This window comes from Podarcis liolepis (assembly GCF_965112155.1).
Source record: "Podarcis liolepis genome assembly, chromosome: 13".
Classification (NCBI taxonomy): Eukaryota; Metazoa; Chordata; class Lepidosauria; order Squamata; family Lacertidae; genus Podarcis; species Podarcis liolepis.
In genome coordinates this window covers 19,067,701-19,089,741 of record NC_139573.1, presented here as the reverse complement: position 1 = coordinate 19,089,741, position 22,041 = coordinate 19,067,701, and the positions used below count along the sequence as shown (strand labels likewise).

At 45.2% G+C, this 22,041-nt stretch overlaps 3 protein-coding genes across 4 annotated transcripts; 1 reads left to right on the top strand and 2 right to left on the bottom strand.

Annotated features, from left to right (window-relative positions):
* Window positions 1-602: 602 nt before the first annotated feature.
* PRPF31 (pre-mRNA processing factor 31) lies at window positions 603-12,139 on the bottom strand. Its single transcript, XM_083472152.1, has 14 exons — window positions 11,921-12,139; window positions 10,462-10,647; window positions 10,209-10,269; window positions 9,926-10,009; window positions 9,398-9,495; window positions 8,237-8,343; window positions 7,125-7,294; window positions 6,363-6,520; window positions 6,150-6,239; window positions 5,892-6,019; window positions 4,999-5,071; window positions 3,807-3,935; window positions 3,052-3,150; window positions 603-2,082 (listed from the first exon to the last, which is right to left on the bottom strand). Exons 2-14 carry the CDS (start codon window positions 10,633-10,635, stop codon window positions 1,954-1,956), a joined length of 1,500 nt encoding a protein of 499 aa, XP_083328278.1. The 5' UTR covers window positions 10,636-10,647; window positions 11,921-12,139; the 3' UTR covers window positions 603-1,953.
* Window positions 12,140-12,458: 319 nt separating this feature from the next.
* Window positions 12,459-17,238, top strand: TFPT (TCF3 fusion partner). Of its 2 annotated transcripts, none has more exons than XM_083472155.1 (6): window positions 12,459-12,818; window positions 13,924-14,157; window positions 15,044-15,114; window positions 15,398-15,467; window positions 15,581-15,817; window positions 16,160-17,238. In XM_083472155.1, the coding sequence occupies exons 2-6, from the start codon at window positions 13,933-13,935 to the stop codon at window positions 16,292-16,294; spliced, it is 738 nt and encodes a 245-aa protein (XP_083328281.1). In that variant the 5' UTR covers window positions 12,459-12,818; window positions 13,924-13,932; the 3' UTR covers window positions 16,295-17,238. The 2 variants fall into 2 exon arrangements, with proteins under 2 accessions (XP_083328281.1, XP_083328280.1); XM_083472154.1 differs by having other exon boundaries at window positions 12,460-12,746.
* Window positions 17,239-17,764: 526 nt separating this feature from the next.
* Window positions 17,765-22,002, bottom strand: NDUFA3 (NADH:ubiquinone oxidoreductase subunit A3). Its single transcript, XM_083472159.1, has 4 exons — window positions 21,919-22,002; window positions 20,529-20,603; window positions 18,789-18,866; window positions 17,765-17,984 (listed from the first exon to the last, which is right to left on the bottom strand). Exons 1-4 carry the CDS (start codon window positions 21,932-21,934, stop codon window positions 17,893-17,895), a joined length of 261 nt encoding a protein of 86 aa, XP_083328285.1. The 5' UTR covers window positions 21,935-22,002; the 3' UTR covers window positions 17,765-17,892.
* Between the last annotated feature and the right edge of the window lie 39 nt (window positions 22,003-22,041).

Sequence of the window (22,041 nt, the reverse complement as noted above, 5' to 3'; positions counted from 1 at the left end):
CGGTACCTATTTATCTACTTGCACTTTGACATGCTTTCGAACTGCTAGGTTGGCAGGAGCAGGGACCGAGCAATGGGAGCTCACCCCGTTGTGGGGATTCGAACCGCTGACCTTCTGATCGGCAAATCCTAGGCTCTGTGGTTTAACCCACAGTGCCACCCGCGTCCCATGTAGGTCCTTTACCCCCTAGCAATAAGACAACTACTTGACAGGCTGTTGTCTAATAGGCATCACTAATTCTTCTCTAGGCAAGCAGGGATTAAACAACAAGCCTAGAAAAAATAGCAAAGAGTCAACACGCTAGAATGCTTTGCGGTTACTGGGCAGAGCAACCACAGCCTCAGCTCTGGATTGTTGTGCCATGGAAATGTAAACAACCTGTTTAGAACCAAAAATAAGCTTGTTTTAGAATGGCAAATTCTATGCCCAACACAGGAAAGGAAAGCCCTGCCTGATATGCAGAGGTGTGGTATGGAAAGGGGTGGAGAAGGCCTTTCATGCTGCAAGGTTATAAAAAGCAGGCTCCTGCACAAAGAATCTATATGGAGAGTTTCCTTAGGAAGTACTACCCTCCCCAACCCAGAAAGATCACAAACACAGACTCCAAAGGTGCCATTCTATTTTTTCTAAAAATGTACAGGTTACAGACAAAGAAGTTTCATGCTCCCACTGTCAAAACAGACACCCCATAAATCCTATATGTCTCTCCCCACACCCAAGGCATCCTGAAATCAGCATGAATTTAGAGTTTTTTCTAGACTGCAGAGAGAAAACATGGCATCTATACATCAAGTCTTCCTCGACTGTGCTGGCTAGGGTTCATGAGTGCTGTCCAAAACATCTGGAGGCCATCAGGTTAGGGAAGGGTGTCCTACATGTAGCAAACATAGGGCCAGATCTAATTTACCCTCCAGCGAATTACATCTCCCTCCTGCCTCCCTCCCTGCAGTCCCTGCAACTGTCTCACCTATGGAATCAACCAGTCACTTCTCTCTCATGGGAGAAAAAAGTCTCTTATTCTTTAATAACTATTGCTTTTTCCTACCACATTAAAACACATCTGAAAGTCAGACACCACAAGAAAAGTGTGATTCCCTTAATGAGCCACTCATTTACACAGTAAGAAATGGAACCAGTTACCTTCAGATCCCCCAAAGTTGCCAGTCCTGCACTCACAGTTCCATGTAACTGCAAAGGTATTTACTCTACCACCCCAGCACATTCATGCATAGATATAATCTTCCGTAGACTTGAGCATAGAGCATTTTGAAATTTCAGTTCCTGCCAAATGACAGCACACACACACAGCACAGTCCTTTTACAGGACAAACTTGAATCTACTTGTATGGGGAGAGAGATGCCCGCACTATAACCAGTAAATCTGTTGTTTAGTTCCAGATCGTGAAACAGGAGGAAGGGTTAGTAACTCCTAAACCAACACAGCAAGGGAGAAGCGCTCTGGTACTATCCCAAAGCATTACTTGTATTCATGCTGGTATTTTTACAACCTCACTTCATTTAAAACTTGGGCTAACGGTGAAGAGGATGGTACTCAGGATGATCTAAAGCCATGGTTGGGATGTTGTAAGTTCATTCAAGTTTCTCCTTTAAGCTAACCACCCCATGCCGTTATAAACAGCTCACACCTTCAGTAGCCTGCTTCTGAATACGGCATGAGACCAGGGAAGAGAACTCAATCCTCTCTACTGCATGCCTCCCCCTGCCAGAATACTAGGCTCCCTGACAATGACGTTTCTCGAGAAAGAAAAGCAGGGTAGGGAGAGAACCACAAGGTACCACTTGGGCCCGGGAGAATGGAGAGTTCTGAAGTGCCAGGCCGTCTTTGGAACTTCAACAAAGGCCTGCTTTCTGTGCAAAGGCTCCTCTTCTTGAATGTGATTCATGGTTCAAACTGCTAGTCAGAGGGGAGGGACAGCATCCGTGGCAAGAGGGCTATGTGGTGGACATGATGCCACTTTTCTCGCTCTTCACCTTCAAGAATTCAGCCATGCTGGAGAAGTACTTCTGGTTTGCTTCGGCTACCTTCTTCTCAGCCGCCTGAGGGTTCACAATCTCCAGACCCTGGAAACAAGAGGAGGGGGGAGGTGAATGTGAGAGAGGGAAGCTATTTAAAAAAAAAATGCAGAGTCCAGAGATCTTGCTGCCTCTAGAAAGTAGGAGAGGCGCTGAATTATGACAACACATGCCCTCCAAATCTCCAGCTTCTACACCTTGGACAGAAGTAAAGTTGGTGGAACGCTTTCCCAAGAGAAACCTGCCTGGTACCATTGTTGTATTTTTTTTAAGTGCCAGGCAAAGTATACTATTATGTACCCGGCCTTCAGTTTTTCACTGGGAGGGTAGTTAGCTATGTCCAGGGCCATTTTTGCACTCATCCATGCGGTGGGTACGATTTCTTCCTTGAAATAAATTTACAGTACTGTATTTATTTTTTTCTGTATTGCTGTTTTGATACCTGGCTTTAAAGTCCTGGTCCTTTCTGTTTTCACTGAGACACCTTAGTGCAAAAATACAACTAATGTTGTTGTTGTTGTTGTTATTATTATACAATAACAACAACCGATATTGCACACATGAGCTTATAATCTTTCCTCCTCAAGTGCTGCAAGCAGAACAGTGAGGGTGGGGAGACAGAGAGTTATTAGGGTTTCAGCCAAGAAAAATGTATTATAGCATTCTATAACCCGCATTTTTTAAAAAAAGACTACAGCAAACAAAAAAAGTATTTAAGAACCAAAGAACCCTGCTGGATCAGAGGAAAGAAACATAGCCCAACATCCTTTTCCCAGTGAAGCCAACCCGATGCTCCTCTGGGAAGCCCCAAGCAGGACCTGAGCAAAACAGCACTCCCCACAAAGGTTCTTCTTTCATCCATTGGACTTCTCAGCATCCTTGCCAGGCACACACTCAGTTCTCCAAAACTCCTAGAGCCCAGCACACCCAGCTCTTTGTACACTCAGCCCCTTCCTTCAAAGGCATCAGTGCCACTTACAGGTAATTCAGGAATGCAGGGCCAAGTGCGGTGCTTACCTGCAGCGGAGTGAAGGCCACGCTGGACGCAGTGCCGGAGGAGCGGTCCCGGATGGTGGACTTCCCTCCATACACCATGCTCTGCTTCTGGAGAGTGCGCTGGTTGGGAGGACAAATGCAAAAAGACACGGGTGTTAGGCCTTTCATAGAGGAGGCAGTGAAAAGAGAGGGAAGTGATGCTAAAGCACGGGGCAGGGGAACGAGCAAATGGCTGGCTGTCCTAAGGCACGCCCTTCATTTGTTACCTTCCCTAGTACCAAAAAGCATGTCAAACGCATGTAACACTCATGCGTAGCCGCTCCAGTAGCCCTGGCACATTCTTTTGCCAATCACAGACAAAACCTAGTGTGGCACCCTTCACCTCAACATTTAAAAACCCACTTGGAACAGGGAAATTGCCTACCCTTATCAGAGACTAATGGCCAGCAATGTGACCATAGAATTAGTCTAATTCTGTGCCTGCTGAAGCTCTCAAGGGCTGCTCCACACAGAGCTTGTTGGCCTGGGAGTATTTTCTGAGCGCTTTGAGTAACAATAGGACATACATGCTTGGCATAATTACACTGCAGTATGAGCTCTGATCTGGTTGCTGAGTGTAGCTGTTTGCCAAAACCTCAAGAGGACAACGTGATGCTGCCTTCAGGAGTGAACAGCCCCTGCCCAGGTCCAGAGGCTTTGAAATGCAGCCTTGATGGACCCAGTCATAAGATGATTTACAGCTCCCGGCACTCCACATCCAGTCCCCATTTCCTTACTTGCAGCGTCTTTGAGATGCGTGCCTTTGTGGCCTCGTTGACTTGCGTCTGCCGGACTCGGCCGCTGCCTGACTTCCCCAGGTGGCCCAGACTGAAACCAAGGTCTTCCTGGTAAGCATCTTCTTCAATCTAGCAAAGGAAGGTGTGGAGAGAAGAAGCGTAGCACAGAGAAGAAAAGGCCATGTTTGGATTAGATAGTACAGGACCGATGACCAAGTTGACAGTTTCAATGAGAATGCAACCCCTTCCCTTTTGTTTTTTTTTTTTGCCCAAGTGGCTCAATAAGGGACAACAGGTGCTTTTGAAATTTCCTTTTTTATTTTTAGCCTATAGATCCAAAAGACAGCCCCACCACTAATCCTGCAATCTAGGAAGAGGCAAATTGGTCCCTATATTTATATCCAAACTTTCTTCCAAGGTGGTCAAGTTGACATAAATAGTTCCCTCCCTCCGTCCTCACTTTATTCCCACAAGCAGCCTGTTGTAGGGTGATTGGCACAAGGTCATCTGATGCACTTTATGACTGAGCAAGGATTTGAATCCTGGCCTGAGTCCAGCACTCTGATCACTACACGAGAGCGACTCTCCCTGGCCACAAAGGTAATTGTGTGCCAAGGTGAGCCTCCCTGAAATGGCCTGGGTTGGGTCACATGCAAGTACATCCGAAGCAGAGGGGGCAGAAAACTTATTAGTCAAGGCTATAAATACATCTAGTTATCCGTCCATTCCATTAGCCTTCTCAGAACCACTTCTCATCCTACTTATCGAATTTAAATCAAATTTATCTAATTTAATCTGTGCACACATAAGGAGAAGTATGAAGCCCACATTTGGCCATATAACACATAACCACCACCCAAACTTAAATATTCCTGCATGTAGATGTGGGCAGACGTGCAGCTTCTGTACACAGCAAAATGCACATATGGCTTGTCAGGTTTAATGCTTTGTATCACTTGGAAGTGCTTACTTTACATAAAATGTAAAGCAACCCAGAGATCCCTGCCCCGCAAAAGATTTCTGTTACTTCCCCCATTCCACTGTACCAGTTAAAAAGGCACAGTTGGGGAACAGAGTCTGAACCGTCCGAAACTCCTGAATTCTACTCCTGCCCTCCTGAGGGATTAGACAGCCCCCAACACCCCCAGACCAAGAGAAATCCTACACAAGGAGACTGTGCAGGACTCCTTACCTCTCCAAAGCTCATCCGGTTTGCCTGCTTCCGGATTTCTGTTAGACCGAGACGCTCCTTCATCTTGCGATATCTGGAGGAGCAAGGAAAAGCACTTTTAAGATTGGCAGCTGAGAACTGAATGATGCCAGGACAGAGTGCTGCTGCCAAGAATGAAAGCAGTGTTTGGCATAAAAACAAATTCAGGCAGGAGACAAAGGACTGAAATGCCAGGATTCCTGGGTTCATCTCAATGAGACACTCAAGTTTACAGAATTCTGATACAACCTGACCTGACCCTCTCCTACTTCCAGTAATGTGGAAATCGAAACTTTCTTATACTCCACACATCCCCAATATTCTGGCACAACTCTGGGCTCAAGAAACATACCAGTGACTGTATTATGAGGAAAAAATAAGTTTTAAAACTAATGTTTTGAAAAAGCAAAACAAATTGTTGCATTAAAATCTTTTTTCCATGAGAAAAGAATATTTGATGGAAAAGATAAAATGCCATTATTCTGGTTTGATTTTAACAAGTGTGTATATATTAAAAGTAGATCCGGGATTCCCTAATACAGTCATACCTTGGATCTCAAATGCCTTGGGTCCCGAACAAATTGGCTCCCAAATGATCGAAACCCGGAAGTGAGTGTTCCAGTTTTCGAATGATTTTTGGAAGCTGAACGTCTGGCACGGCTTCCGATTGGCTGCAGGAGTTTCCTGCAGCCAATCAGAAGCTACACTTTGGTTTCTGAACGTTTTAGAAGTTGAACGGACTTCCAGAACAGATTCTGTTCTACTTCCGAGGTACTTCCTAGCACGCTTAACACCACCCTCCTGGCTGCCTCAGCCAGCTCACCCTCCCACCCTGCCCCTGCCGCAAGACATTTCTTCAATTCTCTCCCCCGCACCTGCGTCCTCCACGTTTCTTCCTTTGTCCATCCAAGGGTGCTGGCAGTGGCTTCACTTGCTTGACAGGTGGTGGCTCCTGCCACTTGTCAAATTTCCTTTCAATTTCTTCCTTGAGGTCATAGCCAACCTGAATGGTAGCAGAAGGATAAAAGAGCAGAAAGTGTTTACAAAGCAGCCACCCCCTTGGGGCCCTCCGTTATGCCTCTCACACCAGCCACTCCCCCAGGATCCTGGACCTTTTGCCTTGTACCACATACCTTCCCTTCAGAGCTCTCGTGAAAGCTGTCCACACGTGCTGCCAGCGTGCATTTTGCTGACACCAAGCGAGCCGCCTTCCTTCGCAAGTCCTGCAAGGAGGGAATCAAAGGCACATGTTGGCTGGTTGCTGTTAGGAAACTCGTGCACCAACTCAAAAGAGAAAGGAGGAGGGGCAGACTCCCTCTCTCTCTCTCACACATACACACACCTACCGGAGGCAACGACTGTACAATGTCGCTGTGATAGATGTAGCCAGTGTGAGGCAGCACCGAAGTGCTGGAAAATCCAGACAGAGTCTTCCTCTGGGCCCCCAAAAGCATGATGTTGCAGGCTGGCATCTTGGAGAGGTTTGTGAGGCCACCGGCAATGCCTTGAGAGAAGGGAAGGCAATATGGAATGAATGCTAGTTGTGGGACCAAGGGCCAAGGTGGTTCAGGGGTTTTGATCAGCCAAACCATGGCTTCTCCCTGGCCTATTGGGATTTGTAAACAAAGTTCTTCTCTTTGTGTGCAAGGAGAGCTCTTCGCTGTTCCTGGCCACAGAGACCTGCCAGAACTGATCATACATCAACAACATGACAGATGCTGCTAAATTTCTTGGACCGTTTAATTCATGGCTTCAAGTTTATATTTTTTTTACATTAGCACTCCAGTGTTCTTTTGTGAAATACAGTACTTCGGCAGTCTTCGGATTTGGAAAGATGAATTGTAAAAATTGGACTGGTGTTTGACCCTTTCAGAGAAGGCTTTACATTCCTTTCGGAATCTAGGGGCCTTCATGTCCCTCTCTGCCAATGACAGACTTACTTATACATCCAACTAAATTACACTAGAATAGACCCATTTACATTAAAGGACTTAAGCTAGTCACATCCATCAATTTCAATGAATCTGCTCCAATTCTGATACAATCCCAAGTTTCCATATTCTGATACGCAAGAACCCAAGCCCACAGAGATCCACTGAGAGTCTCACCCATTATTTTAGCAGCAGTGGAGGCTCCCACAATGATGGACAAGTTGGGGGCAATGAAGGACATGCGGGACTCCACATACTCGTAGATGCGGTGTTTAGACTGGTTCAGCTCCAGGGCCATGTCGCAGGCCTCCTCAATGCGCTCCAATTCTTCCTCAGTTAACTGTTGCCTGCAGCAGGAGAGAGGCACTATATCCGCACCATCGCTCCATGCCCAGAGCGTGGCATTTGTTTCAAAGCTCTCAGGACCACCCTATATGTTAATATTCTATTTCTAAGCATGGATCCTTACATAGCCAAAAATGGCACCATCCACATACACAAAATGGGAGATATCTGTAGATATTGAGAGCCCCACAGTTTGCAGTCATACAGCAAAATTGTTGGAAAGTCCAAAGGCAGGGGAGCCCCAAAACCAGCCCTATAAGACTGAGCATGCTCAGTGGTCACGGAATGCTGGCTAACAGTTAAGGACGGGGAACAGATGGCTGGAAACCTGAATGGGAGCAATTCGCACTGCAATGTTTTGCTGCAGGTCCCCCTTGCGTATTTTGATTTGCAACCCCACACTCTATCTCCACCAGCATATGTAAGCCGTGAGTCATCAATAAGTTAACTCATACCATTTATCAGGTGCCTCCTGTCTCTTCATGTGATAAGACAGACCATAATTGTCTGAAGGCCACTCTCTCATCCGAAATCTATTCTGTGTGCTAAAATCCCATGAAGGGAAAACTACCATGATTCTGGGCCTGCTCTATAGACAGTGGAACAAGTGGTACAGTAGACTGTAGTACTCCATACTGCCAGAGATAAGATATTATTTTTCAGTGCTCCCCTATATCAAGAGAAATCTGTAAAGGGAGGAAAAAGCACTAGCACACCAAGGGGAAAAGGGCTAAGCTAGACACTCTCCCTTCAACATAGGAGTATTCTTCTTACAGGGAATTTTGGAAAGTAATTCCCCCACCTGCAGCCTGGAATGGTACAGTCCACCTTACACCCTTCAGCACCATTTGAAAATTCAGTCTATATCCCTCTCCCAGTCCAGATGCCCACCAATCTCCCCTACCCTCCCAAAAACCTCCTCTTTTTCCTGTGCGGAGCCTTACCCCTGGGTAGTGGATGCGGTGACACTGACCACCATGATTGTAGCGTTGGTGAGGATCTGCTGAAGATTCTCATTGTTCTTGCATTTGTCCAAGCTGTTCCCTAGTTCCTGCAAGGTTCAAACGTTTTAAAGCAGAAGTTAGCCATTGAAGAAGACAGAAAGCACATCCCCAAAAAGCAAAGGTGGGAGGCACTGTAACCATGTTTAACTGAAGCCCCAAGCTTATTTAGAGAATTCTGGTCTCAGTGCCAGGTTTTGTTCATTACTGAGAAGGACCAAGGCTGCTCCAGGGTCAGTTCTAATTTCCGTCAGCAATATAGGAATGATTTGTGGATCACATGAATATTCTTTTCCTCCGAGGGTGGAATATTTGGGGATCTTCCCCCAGCCCTCCACACACACAATCCTCATTTTTCCTAACCTGGAAGCTAGTTTAAGACTGAGCAATAACAACTTCTCAAAAGCAACCATGTGACCTTCCCGGCAGGATAAATATTTGAACACAGCTCATCTGCTAGCTCTACCCACCACACCTTTTAGGTTCAAGGTTGATTATGACACATCAAAACCATGAATTAACTGTGGACCTGAAGAATACTCAAAAGATTTTCCGTGTATAACACGCCCCTGTGTATAAGACACCCCCTATTTTCGGGGACGCAAAATTGAGAAAATGGGGGGAAACTGCCCTGAGTTGTTGAGCTTTTTTAGGGGGAATTGCTCACCCGCATAACCTACGCTGCCACTCACATGCATCGTAAAAGACACCTATCGTCTGTCCCCATGCTAGCAAAAGCTGCCAATAGCCCGCCCTAGTGCTGCAGTAGCAGCCAATCAACATCAGCCATTGCCGCAGCCACCAATAACACGCAAAATACCCGCAGACAATCTCCGGCTCACGGCAGCACTCAATCCCACGCCCTATACACAATCCATGTATAAGACGACCCCCAATTTTTAACTTAATTTTTGAATTAAAAAAGGTTGTCTTATACATGGAAAACTACAGTATGTCTTATCTGAGTTGTAATCTTAATAGCCATTTGAGCATGGAGCACCTCCGCTAAATAAGTGGCAAAAGTTATACGAGGGTTGGGCTAGTCATCGATGCAAATGTAAAGAATTGACTTTGTGAAGTTCAAGACACAGACAGGCACAATACCTTGACAGTCCGGATGTAGTCCAGTGCATTTGGAACAAGGGATTCTAGTTCGGGAAACCGCTTGGAGTACTTGTCTCGAATGAACTTGTGAATAATATCTGAAAAGAGAGAGGCAAAGACGACCTTTTACAAAACAGACAGAAACACAGAGCGCCATTACACTAGTGAGAATAAAAGCAGGCCTCCCAGAATATACTAGCTCAGAGACATTTTAATGCTGAGCCGTATAGCCTATTCAGATTGGCCCAAGAAAGAAAGTGCTCTTATCAAAACAGTCCCTGTTCTACTGTGACACCAACACACAAATGTCCTTTGTATCCCAAAACTCCTTTGAAGGTTTTTCTGGCCAGTATGTGCCCTTCTATTTACTAGATCGCACCCCCTTCTCCAATGAAGCCAGCCTTTCCCAATCTCACTACTTCCCTAACTCATCATCTGCCACCCTCACAGGGTAGCAGCTGCTGTATTGTTTTCAAAGCCTTCTCAACCTCCCTCACCCCAAAGCGAGTGGCTAAGGTTTACACTTACTTAGCTCGTTCTCAATCTCCACTGTGAGGTTATTGGCATCCACAATGACTCTATATTCAGGAGCAGCCTCTACTGGACCTAGAACTAATAAGAAAGGAACATGCAAAGTCAAAATCCATACAGGGCACCTCACTATAAGGTAACAGGGAGATGGACATATGGGTACATTAGTGCTGTACTGCAGGACAAGGAAGTCCTGTAGCAGACTCTATACTGCAGGAATCAGACTGGGTGATGTGTGCATACACATCCAAAGGAAATCTCAGCCAGAGACTCTCCGTACCTTCAGATGCTTTGGGCTGTTTGCTGATGTATTCCTCAATCTTCAGCAGGATTTCAGCAAACTGCACAAGAGAAAAAACAAAAAGTTGAGTCTTACTTTTTGAAGAGGGCACCTTTAAAGGGTTAACTTCCCCAGACTACACCCAAAAAAGAAAAGGCAGTTTATAGAACCAGTAGACCCCAGGTTGAACACTATTTTGAAAACCATCGCTTCTATACATATTGGCCCGGCAGCCAAGTTCATTTTCTCTCACCGTCTTACTGTCCCAGAGCTTGGCAATACTCTTGACTGAATCAGTTGCCAGATCCACTTGCATTTCCTCCTGGACATCCTCAATGGGAGGCTCATCCTCTTCATCTGCAAAGCTGCCATCCTCTTCTTCTGCTGCCTCTTCAAGGTCAGCCAAAAGCTCATCCGCCAAAGACATGATGGATCAAGGCTGCAAAGGAGAAAAAGGGAGGGACACAAGAGAAAACCATAATAAGTGACATAAATATCCAGAGTCTTAGTGATTTGTTATTTCCCACAGTACTAGACTAGGAGAAATTCTAACCACAATCTAACCCAAGGGTAGCCAACACAGTGCCCTCCAAAGGTTGTAAACTGTGACTCCAATCATTCCCACCCATTAGCGAAGCTGGCTGGGGCTGAAGGTAGGTGAGGTCCAACAGATTGCTGGAGGCCACCACACTGATCTAATACAACACTTATGAGGTAGCAGCAACCCCCAGAGAGCCACACACAGTTGCTAGACACCCATCAACACAAGATCCAGATCCACTGTACCCCTCAGTTCAAATGTGTCCTTTCCTTAGCCCCCTCTCTAAAAACATCTCTCCCTTTCCACAAATACAAGTGCCCCATTGGAACCCCCTTCAATTTAAGAGACCTAGAGTTAGCTCTTCAGTTTCCAACTCACCCACCTTTTGCCTTATAGATTTTTTAAAAATGAAATCACAATGAAATGCTTATACAGTGGTGCCCCGCAAGACGAAATTAATTCGTTCCGCAATTTTTGCTGTCTAGCGAATTTTTCTTCTTGCGAAGCACGGTTTAAACGGTTTAACAAAGTCGCAAGACGTTTTCGTCTTGTGAAGCAAGCCCATAGGGGAATTCGTCTTGCGAGGCAAATCGCGAATGAAAAAACCTTTCGTCTAGCGAGTTTTTTGTCTTGCGAGGCATTCGTCTTGCGGGGCACCACTGTAATCTGTTAACAAAGTATACATTCTCAAACACAGGATACAGACAGAAGAGGCAGTGTAGGTATAGCAATAAAAAGTGCCAGAAGGGTCCTCAATGGAAGAAATATAAGTGTTCCATGACTATGCAGAACACAAATGAAAAACAAGATACTGCCCAAACAGCAAAAGATCCAACTAGAAGGAAGAGCCATAATGTATTCCCAACCGATAAGAGTATGGAAGAGAGTATTACTTTTGTTATTTCTACCGTATTGTTGTTGTTGTTATTGTTATTATTATTAGCGCAATCCTCACCGCGTTTGTGTAGGAGGAAGTCCTATTGACTTCCATGGTGCTTACTCCTAGGTAAACGGGGTTAGGTTTGAAGCAATACTGTAGCGTCTCTCTCTCTCTGCTCGCCCCCAAACCTTACAGTTCTCTTTACCCCTTAGGAAACCAAAGGACAGGGCTCCTTTTTGGTTGCTCCCCAGTTAACCTCTCCCTCCCTCCCTCCCTCCTTTCTCTCCTCACCTTCTTTTTCTTTCTTCCACTCCTCCGCCGCACAAACGAACTCCTCACGTTCTCTCTTTCAGTCTCGCAAAAAGTACGTCATGCACCTGGCGCCCTTGGTGTCGTCATCAACGAGCGCCTTCGCTCTGCCAGGCATTAAAACGGATAGAGATAGAGAAAAAGGAGAGGTCACGAAGAGAGTTCGCGTTCGGCTTCAGCCCAAGTGCCGCCATATGCGTGGCACCAACCTAGGCCAGAGTTGGGGTGCCGTTCTAACTTATGTCTCTATGGCATTGCCTATTGCGTCATCTCTTCGCACTGGGTGACCCACGCAACATGCCAAGGGGAGCCGGAAGTGTCGTTAGGGTTTCGAGTCAGTTTCCTTTGAAATAACTACTATTTATGGCAGCACCCCAACCGTAGGTTTCTAATACGCTATACTGAATTATGTCACTATGTCAACTGACACTTCCGTCAGTTTTTCATAATTTTTCCTCTGACTTACCTATTGGTCATAGAGCTAAGAGAAAGGCAAAGCTTTCGATTTTTACCGGAAGTTTAGACTGTGAGTTACTCTATTTTTCCTATCTCTAAGGCCACGACGCATCCAAAGGCGTGATGACGCAACCGTACTTCACCGCGCCAAGCGATCCTGTCCCCTACCGGAGAAACGGCGACAGGGACGCGACCACTATTTACGTTAACACGGCGCGACGAAACGCTAGGACATTCCACAGTGGGCTCTTCTGCAATACGTAATAAGCACGCGACACCTCTTCTGCCCTGGTTCACTGTAACCGAGGCGTCTCGATAACTCAAACGCTTTTGTTGTGGGCTTACGTCACAGGTAAGCGACCGTCTATCCCATTACCCTCATTCAAGGGTTGCTCATTTCGCCTATAGGATTGGAAGGGTTAAGGTACGTCTGATGTGCTAGGAAATCCCATTGCAAAAGGAATCGGGCAAATTGAAATCGCCAATTGCCATCTTCCTCCTTATTGGCTCTGGAGCCTTTTTTCCTTGGAGGTTCGCCAGAAGCAGAGCCTGAGCTCCTTTTATTGAAGTCGAGGTGCTAGAACCAAGTTTTATTCAGCTTCTTTTAAGCCTGTTCATGTACTGCATTGCAGTCTTTTCTGAACCATAGAGATGGATAAACGCTGAAAATAGTGTGACCAAAGTATCTTGTATTCTCTAACTGAATAAGAGGAACAGTTGTATCTGCTTTCTGGCAGGTAAAGGCACTCCATATTTGCCTTTGCCTGGACTTAACTGTCCGGGGTCCCTTACCTTTTACATTTACTTTCTGGCAGTATATTGGAGATTGTGAATAATACATTTTTAATTTTGGTGGGACACCTGCTCATAAAATGGGATTGTGGCAACAGCAAATGGCACAGTGCCTACCCATTTAGATGACATGCTGTTTCTCCTACATGGAAACTAGAAATCTCAATATTTTATGGGTTGATGAAATGATTTTTTAAAGGAAGTTAGTATGTAAGGAAAATTTAAACTTCTGAAAAATTGAGTATTTTTGGAGATTGTTTAGGAATATAGATTATAGAACATTTAAATACAAATTTGTGCATCCACAGAGAGCTGTAAGAAAATATATTTCACTGTTTGCTTTTTTTTAAAAAAAAAATTGCAGGTGGATTATGCTCCCAAGCCCATAAAAGTGGCTGCCCCTTGGTCATCTCTTGTCATACTGATACCCTTGTCCTTGTTAATCAGCAGTGTGGAGCCTGTGGCCCTTCAGATGTTGCTGGACTGGAACTCCCATTTTACCCAGCCAGAATGACCAATGGCCAGGGAAGATGGGAATTGTCACCCAGCAACTTCTGGAGGACCACAGGTTCCCCACCCTTGTTGTAAATGTACCTGTTTCCTGTCTCACATGACATAGGAAATTGGGGTATAAAGGGAATGTGGCTTTTTGAGTATCACCATTAGATCTTCAGATTGGGGTGGGGGGATGGTTAATATTGGTTAGTATGTCAGTTTCTTTCTCTTTAAATCTCCAGAACACAACCATGGCTGGTGTGGGCTTTGAAGAATTCTCTGTGCCCCCTGGATCAGAGCTGGCACTGCCTCCTCTTTTTGGTGGCAATATCCTCGAGAGTGAACTGGAGACAGAGGTGGAGTTTGCCGATGGTGGAATACCAGAAGAGGAGGAGGAAGAGGGGGCACTGAGGCAGCAGGAAATGACACGGCGCAAATGCCAGGCTCTTGCTCGGCGCTGCAAGGAGTTAGAGCAGGTAAGGGATTGGCTGGAGAGGGGGGATCATTTTAATACACCAGCTGGAAAAATTAACAAACAGCTGCCACAGTGGATTGAGCTCTGCTTTGACTTCAGGCATGAGCTCATGGAGCTGCCTTTTTATTCATTTATGTAGCCCAGGACTGTCTGCTATCATTGTCAGGAGCTCTCGTTCTTTCCCAGCCAGGGACTAGACCTGGGACTTTCTGCTTGCCAAACATGTGCTCTGCCAAAGTATTTGGAAATCAGAGACACCTTGGGTACAAAGATCATCCGAAGATCACAGGGTGGTTCACAACATAAAATCACAAAATGAGAACACAAAATGCATAATAAAAGAAAAACAAATCAATAACCCCCCTCCTACAAACACATTTATAAGGCCATAGAATGATAATCAGCCAAGTGCCTGATTATAGAGAAACATCACCTGGTGCCTAAAGATATGTAATGAAAGTGCCAGGTGAGCCTCCCTGGGGAGAGCACTCCAGAAACAGGGAGCCACCACAGAAAAGGCCCATTCTCATGGAAGAGGCACACAAAGAAGGGCTTCAGATGGTGATCAGATGAAGGTATTAAATATATTCCCAATAATCCTCTGAGCAAGGTAAAACAAGAGACAAGCCCTAGCCCAATGTCCCCCAACATCTTTGGGGGCTGAGTGGAGTTTTAAACTTAGGTCTGTACTCTACCCACTATGCAATACTGTCTGTAGGTGGACAAGAAGGAAGAGATTCTTGGCCATGGGGTGGTAACCTGGACCAAATGAAAATCCAAACAGAGACCAAGGAGGAGGGACCACTGGGTGGGTGAGTGGAATACAAGGCTGGGTGTGGGAGAGGCAAAATTCTGATGTATTCTGGTGATATTGCCCACAAATACAGGTGAATGAGAGGATGTTAAACCGGCTGCATCAGGTCCAGAGAATAACACTGCGGCTTAAACAGGAGAGAAGGTATGTCTGGTAGTATGTCATGGGAGTGTGAGGGGTGGGGAGATTTAAATACCTCTCCCTGAACAAGGAGGGTCTATTAAATTTTCATGCTCAACAGACGAATTCTCCATGAATTCATCAGATCCCTCATTTAGAGCCATCCAAATTGACAGCTGTTACCACATCTCATAACAGTGAATCCCCTACATCAACAGCACCATGCAAAAGAACAGTTATTAAAGAGGATTAGTGGGGATGTCTTGTCTGCAGGTTATCTTTCTAATGGACTCTTACTTCCCTTCAGGTTCCTCATGAGGGTCCTTGATTCTTATGGTGATGATTACAGGCAAGGCCACCTTGATATTGTCCTGGAGGTAAGAAACACACAGCTGGTCTAAGGAAATAAGGACATGTCCATGTTACCTTCTTATGGGTGGAAGGAATGTTAGGATGGAGGAGTTCTAGCTGAATCATGTTCTCTGTCTAGGATGAAGGTAGCCACAGCACTGATGCTCCAGCTCCTGGCAACACAGAGAATGAGCCCCCCGAGAAAGACACCCCCAGGTGTCTCTCGGGTTCTTTGCCTGCCCCCGAGGCTGAAAGTATCTCACCTACTGAGGGCCCCACCAGTAAGAAGCGGCGGCGCCACATGCGGGAGGAAAAGGAAGTGAGGTTACGCCGAGCAGCCCAAACATTGCTTCCTATGGAAGAGTTTCCTGTGCAGGTACGGGAGAACTTAGAGGCTTTCAACTTTGAGAATATATAGATGACCATACAGACTTAACCTACACACTACCTTTGGGGGTTAGGCGGGAAATGTGGCCAGATACAATGGTAGACAGGCATATTACTAGGTTATATATACTCCAGCTGTCGGCTACACAGAATCTGCTACCATAATACAAATTCAGGATTTTGTCTTCTGTTTTTAAACAAGCTTCTAGTCCTGCTGGTTCATCACACATAACAGTTTGAAAGCATCCCCTTTCTTCCCACATCACGCAAAGCGCTTCTGTTTAGCTTGAAACTGTGTTTTGAATCACTGTTTTGGTTTTTGTGGCTGCAGATAAAGTCTGAAGAGGATTTCCAATGTGAGCAAGAGGATGTCCTCACTCCTGCCTGGCAGCAGTCTAGTCCTCAGGATAAGTTACTCCATTATTCAAAGTTCTCTAGCCCAGGGGCCTGTTCTGATTTCGACTGAGGCTCACCACTCACCGGTCCTCACGAAGGAGACTCTATATGTATATCTGAACGTCAGTTGCCTCCCTCCTGGGTTAAAGAGGCCACTGTGCTGTCCGCTGATCAGTCACCTGGGAATACGTTTTGGACTGAAAGGAACACAAGCACATTTTAAGAGCCAGCAAGAGACGGACTGTGGAACTCTCAGCCACTTAGAGTGCACTTGATCTGAACTGACACTGTGCGGCTGAGGGGCAGGTGCTGGAAGACAAAATGGACTGCACTAACTTAACTTGAAAGCCAATGTAGTAATAGTGTTCAAGTCCATCTGCATTAGGGAGATGAATGGATTCTGCTACCAATGTCGAAAAGCTTAAGTATGGGGTGGGAATGGGTATGTATTTAGAATTTGTATGTCTTACATGTCTTGGGCCGCACAATTTGTGAGTTTCTGAAGGAGTTAAGTGATCTCTGACTGAGGCCACATGGGCACCATGTTTATAAGCACTTTTATGCCACTTTAAACAGTCTTTGCTTCCCCCAGAGAATCCTGGGGACTGTAGTTTGGTAAGGCTGTTGAGAGTTGTTGGGAGCTCTCTATTCCCCTCCCAGAGCTACAATTCTCAAAATTCCCAGAGAAGAGGGATTTCTAAACCACCCTGGGAATAGTAGCTCTGTCAGGGGAATTGGGGTCTTTGGAGGAACCCACGACTGCCCCCAAAAGTGGCATAATACTGCTTTAAATGTACAATGCAGATTGAAAGTGGTGTGCAGGAGCTGGCTTCCATGCACTGTTCAAGAAAGGAAAGAGAAGTAGCTGCTGTTTTGTGTGACAAACGTTCTCAGTGAATGAGGAGTCTTCTTACAGCTGCGAGAGAACTCTGCTGCTTTGCTTTCCAAGCCAATATTTTTATGAGTATCTTAACCATGAGGCACAATATATTAAAGCCAGTTCTGTACTAAAAACAGTAGACTCCTACAACATGTGCAAATTATGCAAGATTAGCAAATTTGTCAAGTGTTTGCTTATTTTCTCTGCCAGTCAGAGAGCAGGGCACTAAATCCCCCTCCCCCATTCTTTTCCGAAGCCATAAGGATTAGACACTTCTTCCAGATCTACTGCAGAGCAGTGGTGCCTGGATTAAATTATGCCCACCCGTTAAGTTTATTTTCATGTTTCTTTGAGGGCTGCAGAATACTGCACTCTTCCTTCCCTTTCCCTTCCTCATTCCCTCCCCAACTGATCCATTTCAAGGGAGCTGCCAAACATAAGAATTGGTCTCAGGGCACACTGTCATTGCTTCCCTTAAAGACTCCTGGGCTGGGCAGTTTTGTAAAGGGGCCAGGAATTACTCTCAGGTGAACGGCAATACCCAGTGTCCCTTGAAAGAGAAAGCTGTGATACCTAAGCTTGGTTAAGTGCCCCAACCCCTTTAGCAATGCTTTGTTTTGGGGGAGGGGGGTCACAAAGAGAAAGGTCGAGGAAGCCTGCTTTTAAGTTAGCAAGTTTATTATATCCTGAAAATGTTACACATGTACACAAAAGAGCAGAGAGCAGTGCAGGCCTGGGTTGCCCCTTCAGTGTTGGTTCTCTAGGCCTGTTCATCACAAGGGCCCATCTCAGAAGTTCTTTAGCCATTCAAGACTTGGTCCTTCCTTGTCACAAGGGTGGGAGGGAATATCTGGCATATTGCCATCATCCCGAACTGGAACTGGAGAGAGGAAAAGAACAGAAATCAAGTGTGTCTATCTCCCAAATGCAGCTTGGATACAATCAAATACTTCTGTTAGCGAAGGACACAACATGCATTTGACTAAGAGACCCTGTACAGAACAAAATGGTGCCTCAACACAAAGTAGACCACTGGCTTGTCAGAGAGCCACCTCGCCACTGCATCTCCACTCTCGTTTTTGGAAAGTGTGTGCGGCCATCGTTGACATTTTTCTTCCTGACAAAAGCTGTGCTACAGGGAGAAATGCTAAGGGAGAACCATTTCCTCCTAGCATAGAGATGCAATGATGGGGAAACTATGCCCATTCTGGTTTTGCCAGCCAATCAGCTTGCTTTCTAGGTGCAGACCCTCTGCCCACAAATCAGTGTGTAGGGTGGTAATATTCACACTGGTAACTATGGATTCATTTTCAAGAATGTGTTGGCCAACTTTCAGTTCTCCTGCAAGGAGGCCAATTGTAGTGAAAATTTGACTGTTTTGTTAAAAGGTGAACAATATGACAATTGAGCTATTTTGGGAGTTCTCCAGTACGTGCCTTCCAGACCTGGCAGTCAGTTATTTTATTTGGGTGCATATGCTTTAGTTTTTTATTTGTCAAGTATCCCAACAACAACATCACATATCACTTCTATTAGACCTTCAGTTGCCTTCCTCCAAATAAGTGGCTCAGCCATAGATTCCTGTCTAACATCAGCTGCACTAAACATGGAGTCAAATATTTCATGCTGCTCCTCTCCTAAGGAACTGCCTTTAAAGGGATAGGTGTTGTGGAGGCGGTTATACCTGGATATGTATATGGTACAGCCTGGGTCATCATGGAACTGTATTTTGTTAAGGGACTGACCCACGGTGCCACCAAAGCTGAAATCGGAAAGGAAAAAAACAGGTGTGAGTCAGAAAGAAACTGAAAACATAAATTGCACACCAAGCCACTAACAACAAAAGAAATAAACTCAAGAGTACTGCTCTCTCTAGGTCAGTATAGGGATGGGCAAGACTTTAGCCTTGAGGACCTGCTCTGTTTTTTAAAACTCAAGAGATCCGCCAACCAGAGTCCAGTGCAAAAGGCTTTGAAGTCAAGAATTCTGAGTCCAGGAATTGGTTTCTAGTTCCAGAAACGAGCCCTTCCATAGAAGAGTTACCTCTGGTTACCTACTTTCTTGGCTTTCTACATTTCAACAGTATAACTTGGGCAGGAGGTTATCTCAAAGTTGTCATTTTTAAGCAACTGGGAGTAAGAAGTAGTTGCCAATCTACTTCAAATTACACAAAATATCCACCAACAAATCCTAATCGTATCTTCTGGCTACCCTTTGTCTATATTGGGAGGGGAACACCCATAATAGAGCATACTGATTTTAAATACAGAGATAAACACCGGCAATTCTCTAACTGGGAGAAAAGGGTATCTATAGATTATGTGACCTGCTGTCAATGGTTTATTATAAAAGTAATAAACCATTGACAGACAAGCTATGCCAAATACTAGATGATAATTGGTTTCAACTATACCAAGTGTGCTCTTTTGCTCAACAACAACTCAAATCAGGCATTAATACTTGGCCGCTAACACTGTCATGGGCAAACACCAACTCCAAAAGAATGCTATCTAGCATTTATAAGGCACTCCTATCAGAATGGACTGGTAATACACTAGGCTTGAAAAGAGTATGGGAAATTAACTTAGGACAAGAGATACATGAGGAGAACGAATGCTCTCTGGGGCAAAGCTCCATTTAAAACTATGCCCACATCTACTTTTAAAGTAATACATAGATGACTCTGGGTTCCAGTTAAATTAAAAAGAATCAACCCAACATCTCTCCAGACTGCTAGAGAGAGTCTGGGAAAAGGGGAGGAAGTTAGCATCTATGGTGGGAATGCTACTATGTGAAGGAATTTTTAGTTGCTGTTTTTGAAAAAATATTAAAAAATCACTAAGCAACAAATTTTAGCCCTTGGCTCTTAATGACATCATCCACAAAGGCCCTCATTTGCTACACCAAGAACTTATAACCCTACTGCTAGAAATTGTGTGTCATTGGAGGGCCACAGGTTCCCTGTCCCTAGCCTACACAAAGGATTTCTTCCAGTTTCCTGGTACAGTATGCAGTCCCAAAAACATCCCCACTGCACTCTCTTTGATCTGGCTGCACCTTTCTGAAAGTCTGCTTGATATCTCCAATACCTGAAAGCAATCGCTATGAATTAGTCCACCCATGGTATAAATTCGGTATGTTTCTGGAAAAGTACAATTTGACAGTGATGCCACTGCAGTATGGGTTGTATGCTGCAAATTGTGTAAGGCCAGAAATTGGGGGCTAGGTCAATAACATACCAAGGATGTGGTCTGAAGACCCATAGTGCAGCACACTTTCTAAAGCTAAGCAGGACTGGCCCTAGTCAGTGTCTGGATGCAACAAGCTCTGGGACCCCGTACACAGCACCCACAAGCAAACTGCAAAAATGCATTAAGTAAGAAAGTGGATTCCTGGGCTGCAGGGAAAAGTAATGCAAACTCACCCATAAAACCAATGCCGAAAGAGAGAACGACAATTGGATCCTTTCCCCATGCATTTTTCAGAAATGGGATAATTTCTGTGGGATAATGAAGTATGCACACTTATTAGAACTGTTTTGAATACTTGCTTCTCTGACAATGTTTGGAGGCCTAATAAGTTAGAACAGGAGAAGGCTATCAGAGTATTTGGGAGGATAGGAATTTTTCGCATCTAATATTTGCTTGCCCCTGCAGCTTACCAACATGGCAGGACCAGCATCTCCTTTTAAAAAACAGCGTCTTCTTGCTAGTGGCAAAGTAGGGAGTTGGCTTGTGCAGGCAGATCTACAAAGAACAGACTTTGGGCATCTTTTACTCATAATTTAAGAGGGTTGGGAACCAGGAGTTGCACGAGGCACTAATTAGTGAGCAGATCTGTCATTCAGCGCCTCACTTTTCCCATCTGAAAAATTGAAACAACAGTGGCGTACACTTAAGACTGTAATAATAGAGGCTCTGTTCCAGGTACCCCAACTTTTCTAAGGTGGTGACCAGAGTTGGGGCCTTTTCTATGTAGGCACTGCATCTTTGGAACAACCAGATACTTGCTTGGTGCCCACACGCCAGATGAACACTTATCTCCCCGGAACTATTCTTGCTTCTGCTTCCAAGGTTTGCTCTTGGTTTTTCTGATAATTTATAATACTGCACACCGCTTTGACATATTATTAATGGGAAAGCCGAGAGATATTTTTTTTAAGTAAGTAAAAATAATGGATGCACAGTGGAACCTTACGAAAATCTATTCAGAAGTAAGTCCCACCAAGTTCAATGAGGCTTAACCCCCGGTAAGTGTGAAAGGGGTTGCCACCACACTTGGCTCACAACATAGCTGAGAGAACAGGTTTTGTAACGTGTCTTGTGCTCAGGACTGAGTGGGTACCTACAGGTCGCTTTTCCTTCAGTAGGGGTTTAAAAGCAGAGGGAAGGTGGCTGCCTATCAGAAATGTTTCTGTAGCGGATTTTCAGTATCTGCAATGGGTTGAGCTAGATGCCTCTTGTGATCCCTTCCAACACTATGGTCGTGGTAGACGGAAAATACACAAAGTACTCGTGTACCACCTGGCAACCCTCCCCCGTGCACACAGTTTGCGCGTGCCCTAAAGACTCCGCCACGTTCCTTCTCCACCGACCCACTTAAGAAGGTCATCCTCATAACAATTTGAACGTCCTTGTTTATCTTTACAACCCGCCCAAAAACTGATCCCTACTTAACACTCATTGCCATAACCCTGGCTCCCTCTAGCAAAGGGGGGAAACCCCTCCACGAACCCCGCGCCACTCAAAAGACACGGACCCACCAGCCGAATAAGTAGGGAGAAAAAGAAAAAGAGACACAGTTGGGGCACTTACTGCTCAGCGCCGCCATCTTGAAAGGAAAGCGGAGGAGGCGCAACGCATTGTGGGAATTGTAGTTTTATAGAGTCTCTCTCTCTCTCTCTCTCTCTCTCTCTCTCTCTCTCTCTCTCTCTCTCT

Bases quoted from the DNA above. Each gene is read 5' to 3' on its own strand.
- PRPF31 (XM_083472152.1), bottom strand. From the start codon at position 10,635: ATGTCTTTGGCGGATGAGCTTTTGGCTGACCTTGAAGAGGCAGCAGAA. The intron at 9,496-9,925 runs GTAAGTGTAAAC...CTCTCTTTTCAG, and splicing joins GGAGATTGAGAACGAGCTAA to ATATTATTCACAAGTTCATT. The intron at 2,083-3,051 runs GTAAGCACCGCA...TCTTGTTTCCAG, and splicing joins TGGCCTTCACTCCGCTGCAG to GGTCTGGAGATTGTGAACCC.
- TFPT (XM_083472155.1), top strand. From the start codon at position 13,933: ATGGCTGGTGTGGGCTTTGAAGAATTCTCTGTGCCCCCTGGATCAGAG. The intron at 15,115-15,397 runs GTATGTCTGGTA...ACTTCCCTTCAG, and splicing joins CGGCTTAAACAGGAGAGAAG to GTTCCTCATGAGGGTCCTTG. The intron at 15,468-15,580 runs GTAAGAAACACA...TTCTCTGTCTAG, and splicing joins ACCTTGATATTGTCCTGGAG to GATGAAGGTAGCCACAGCAC.
- NDUFA3 (XM_083472159.1), bottom strand. The intron at 18,867-20,528 runs GTGAGTTTGCAT...TTCCGATTTCAG, and splicing joins TTTCGGCATTGGTTTTATGG to CTTTGGTGGCACCGTGGGTC. The intron at 17,985-18,788 runs GTATAACCGCCT...TCCTCTCTCCAG, and splicing joins TGTACCATATACATATCCAG to TTCCAGTTCGGGATGATGGC.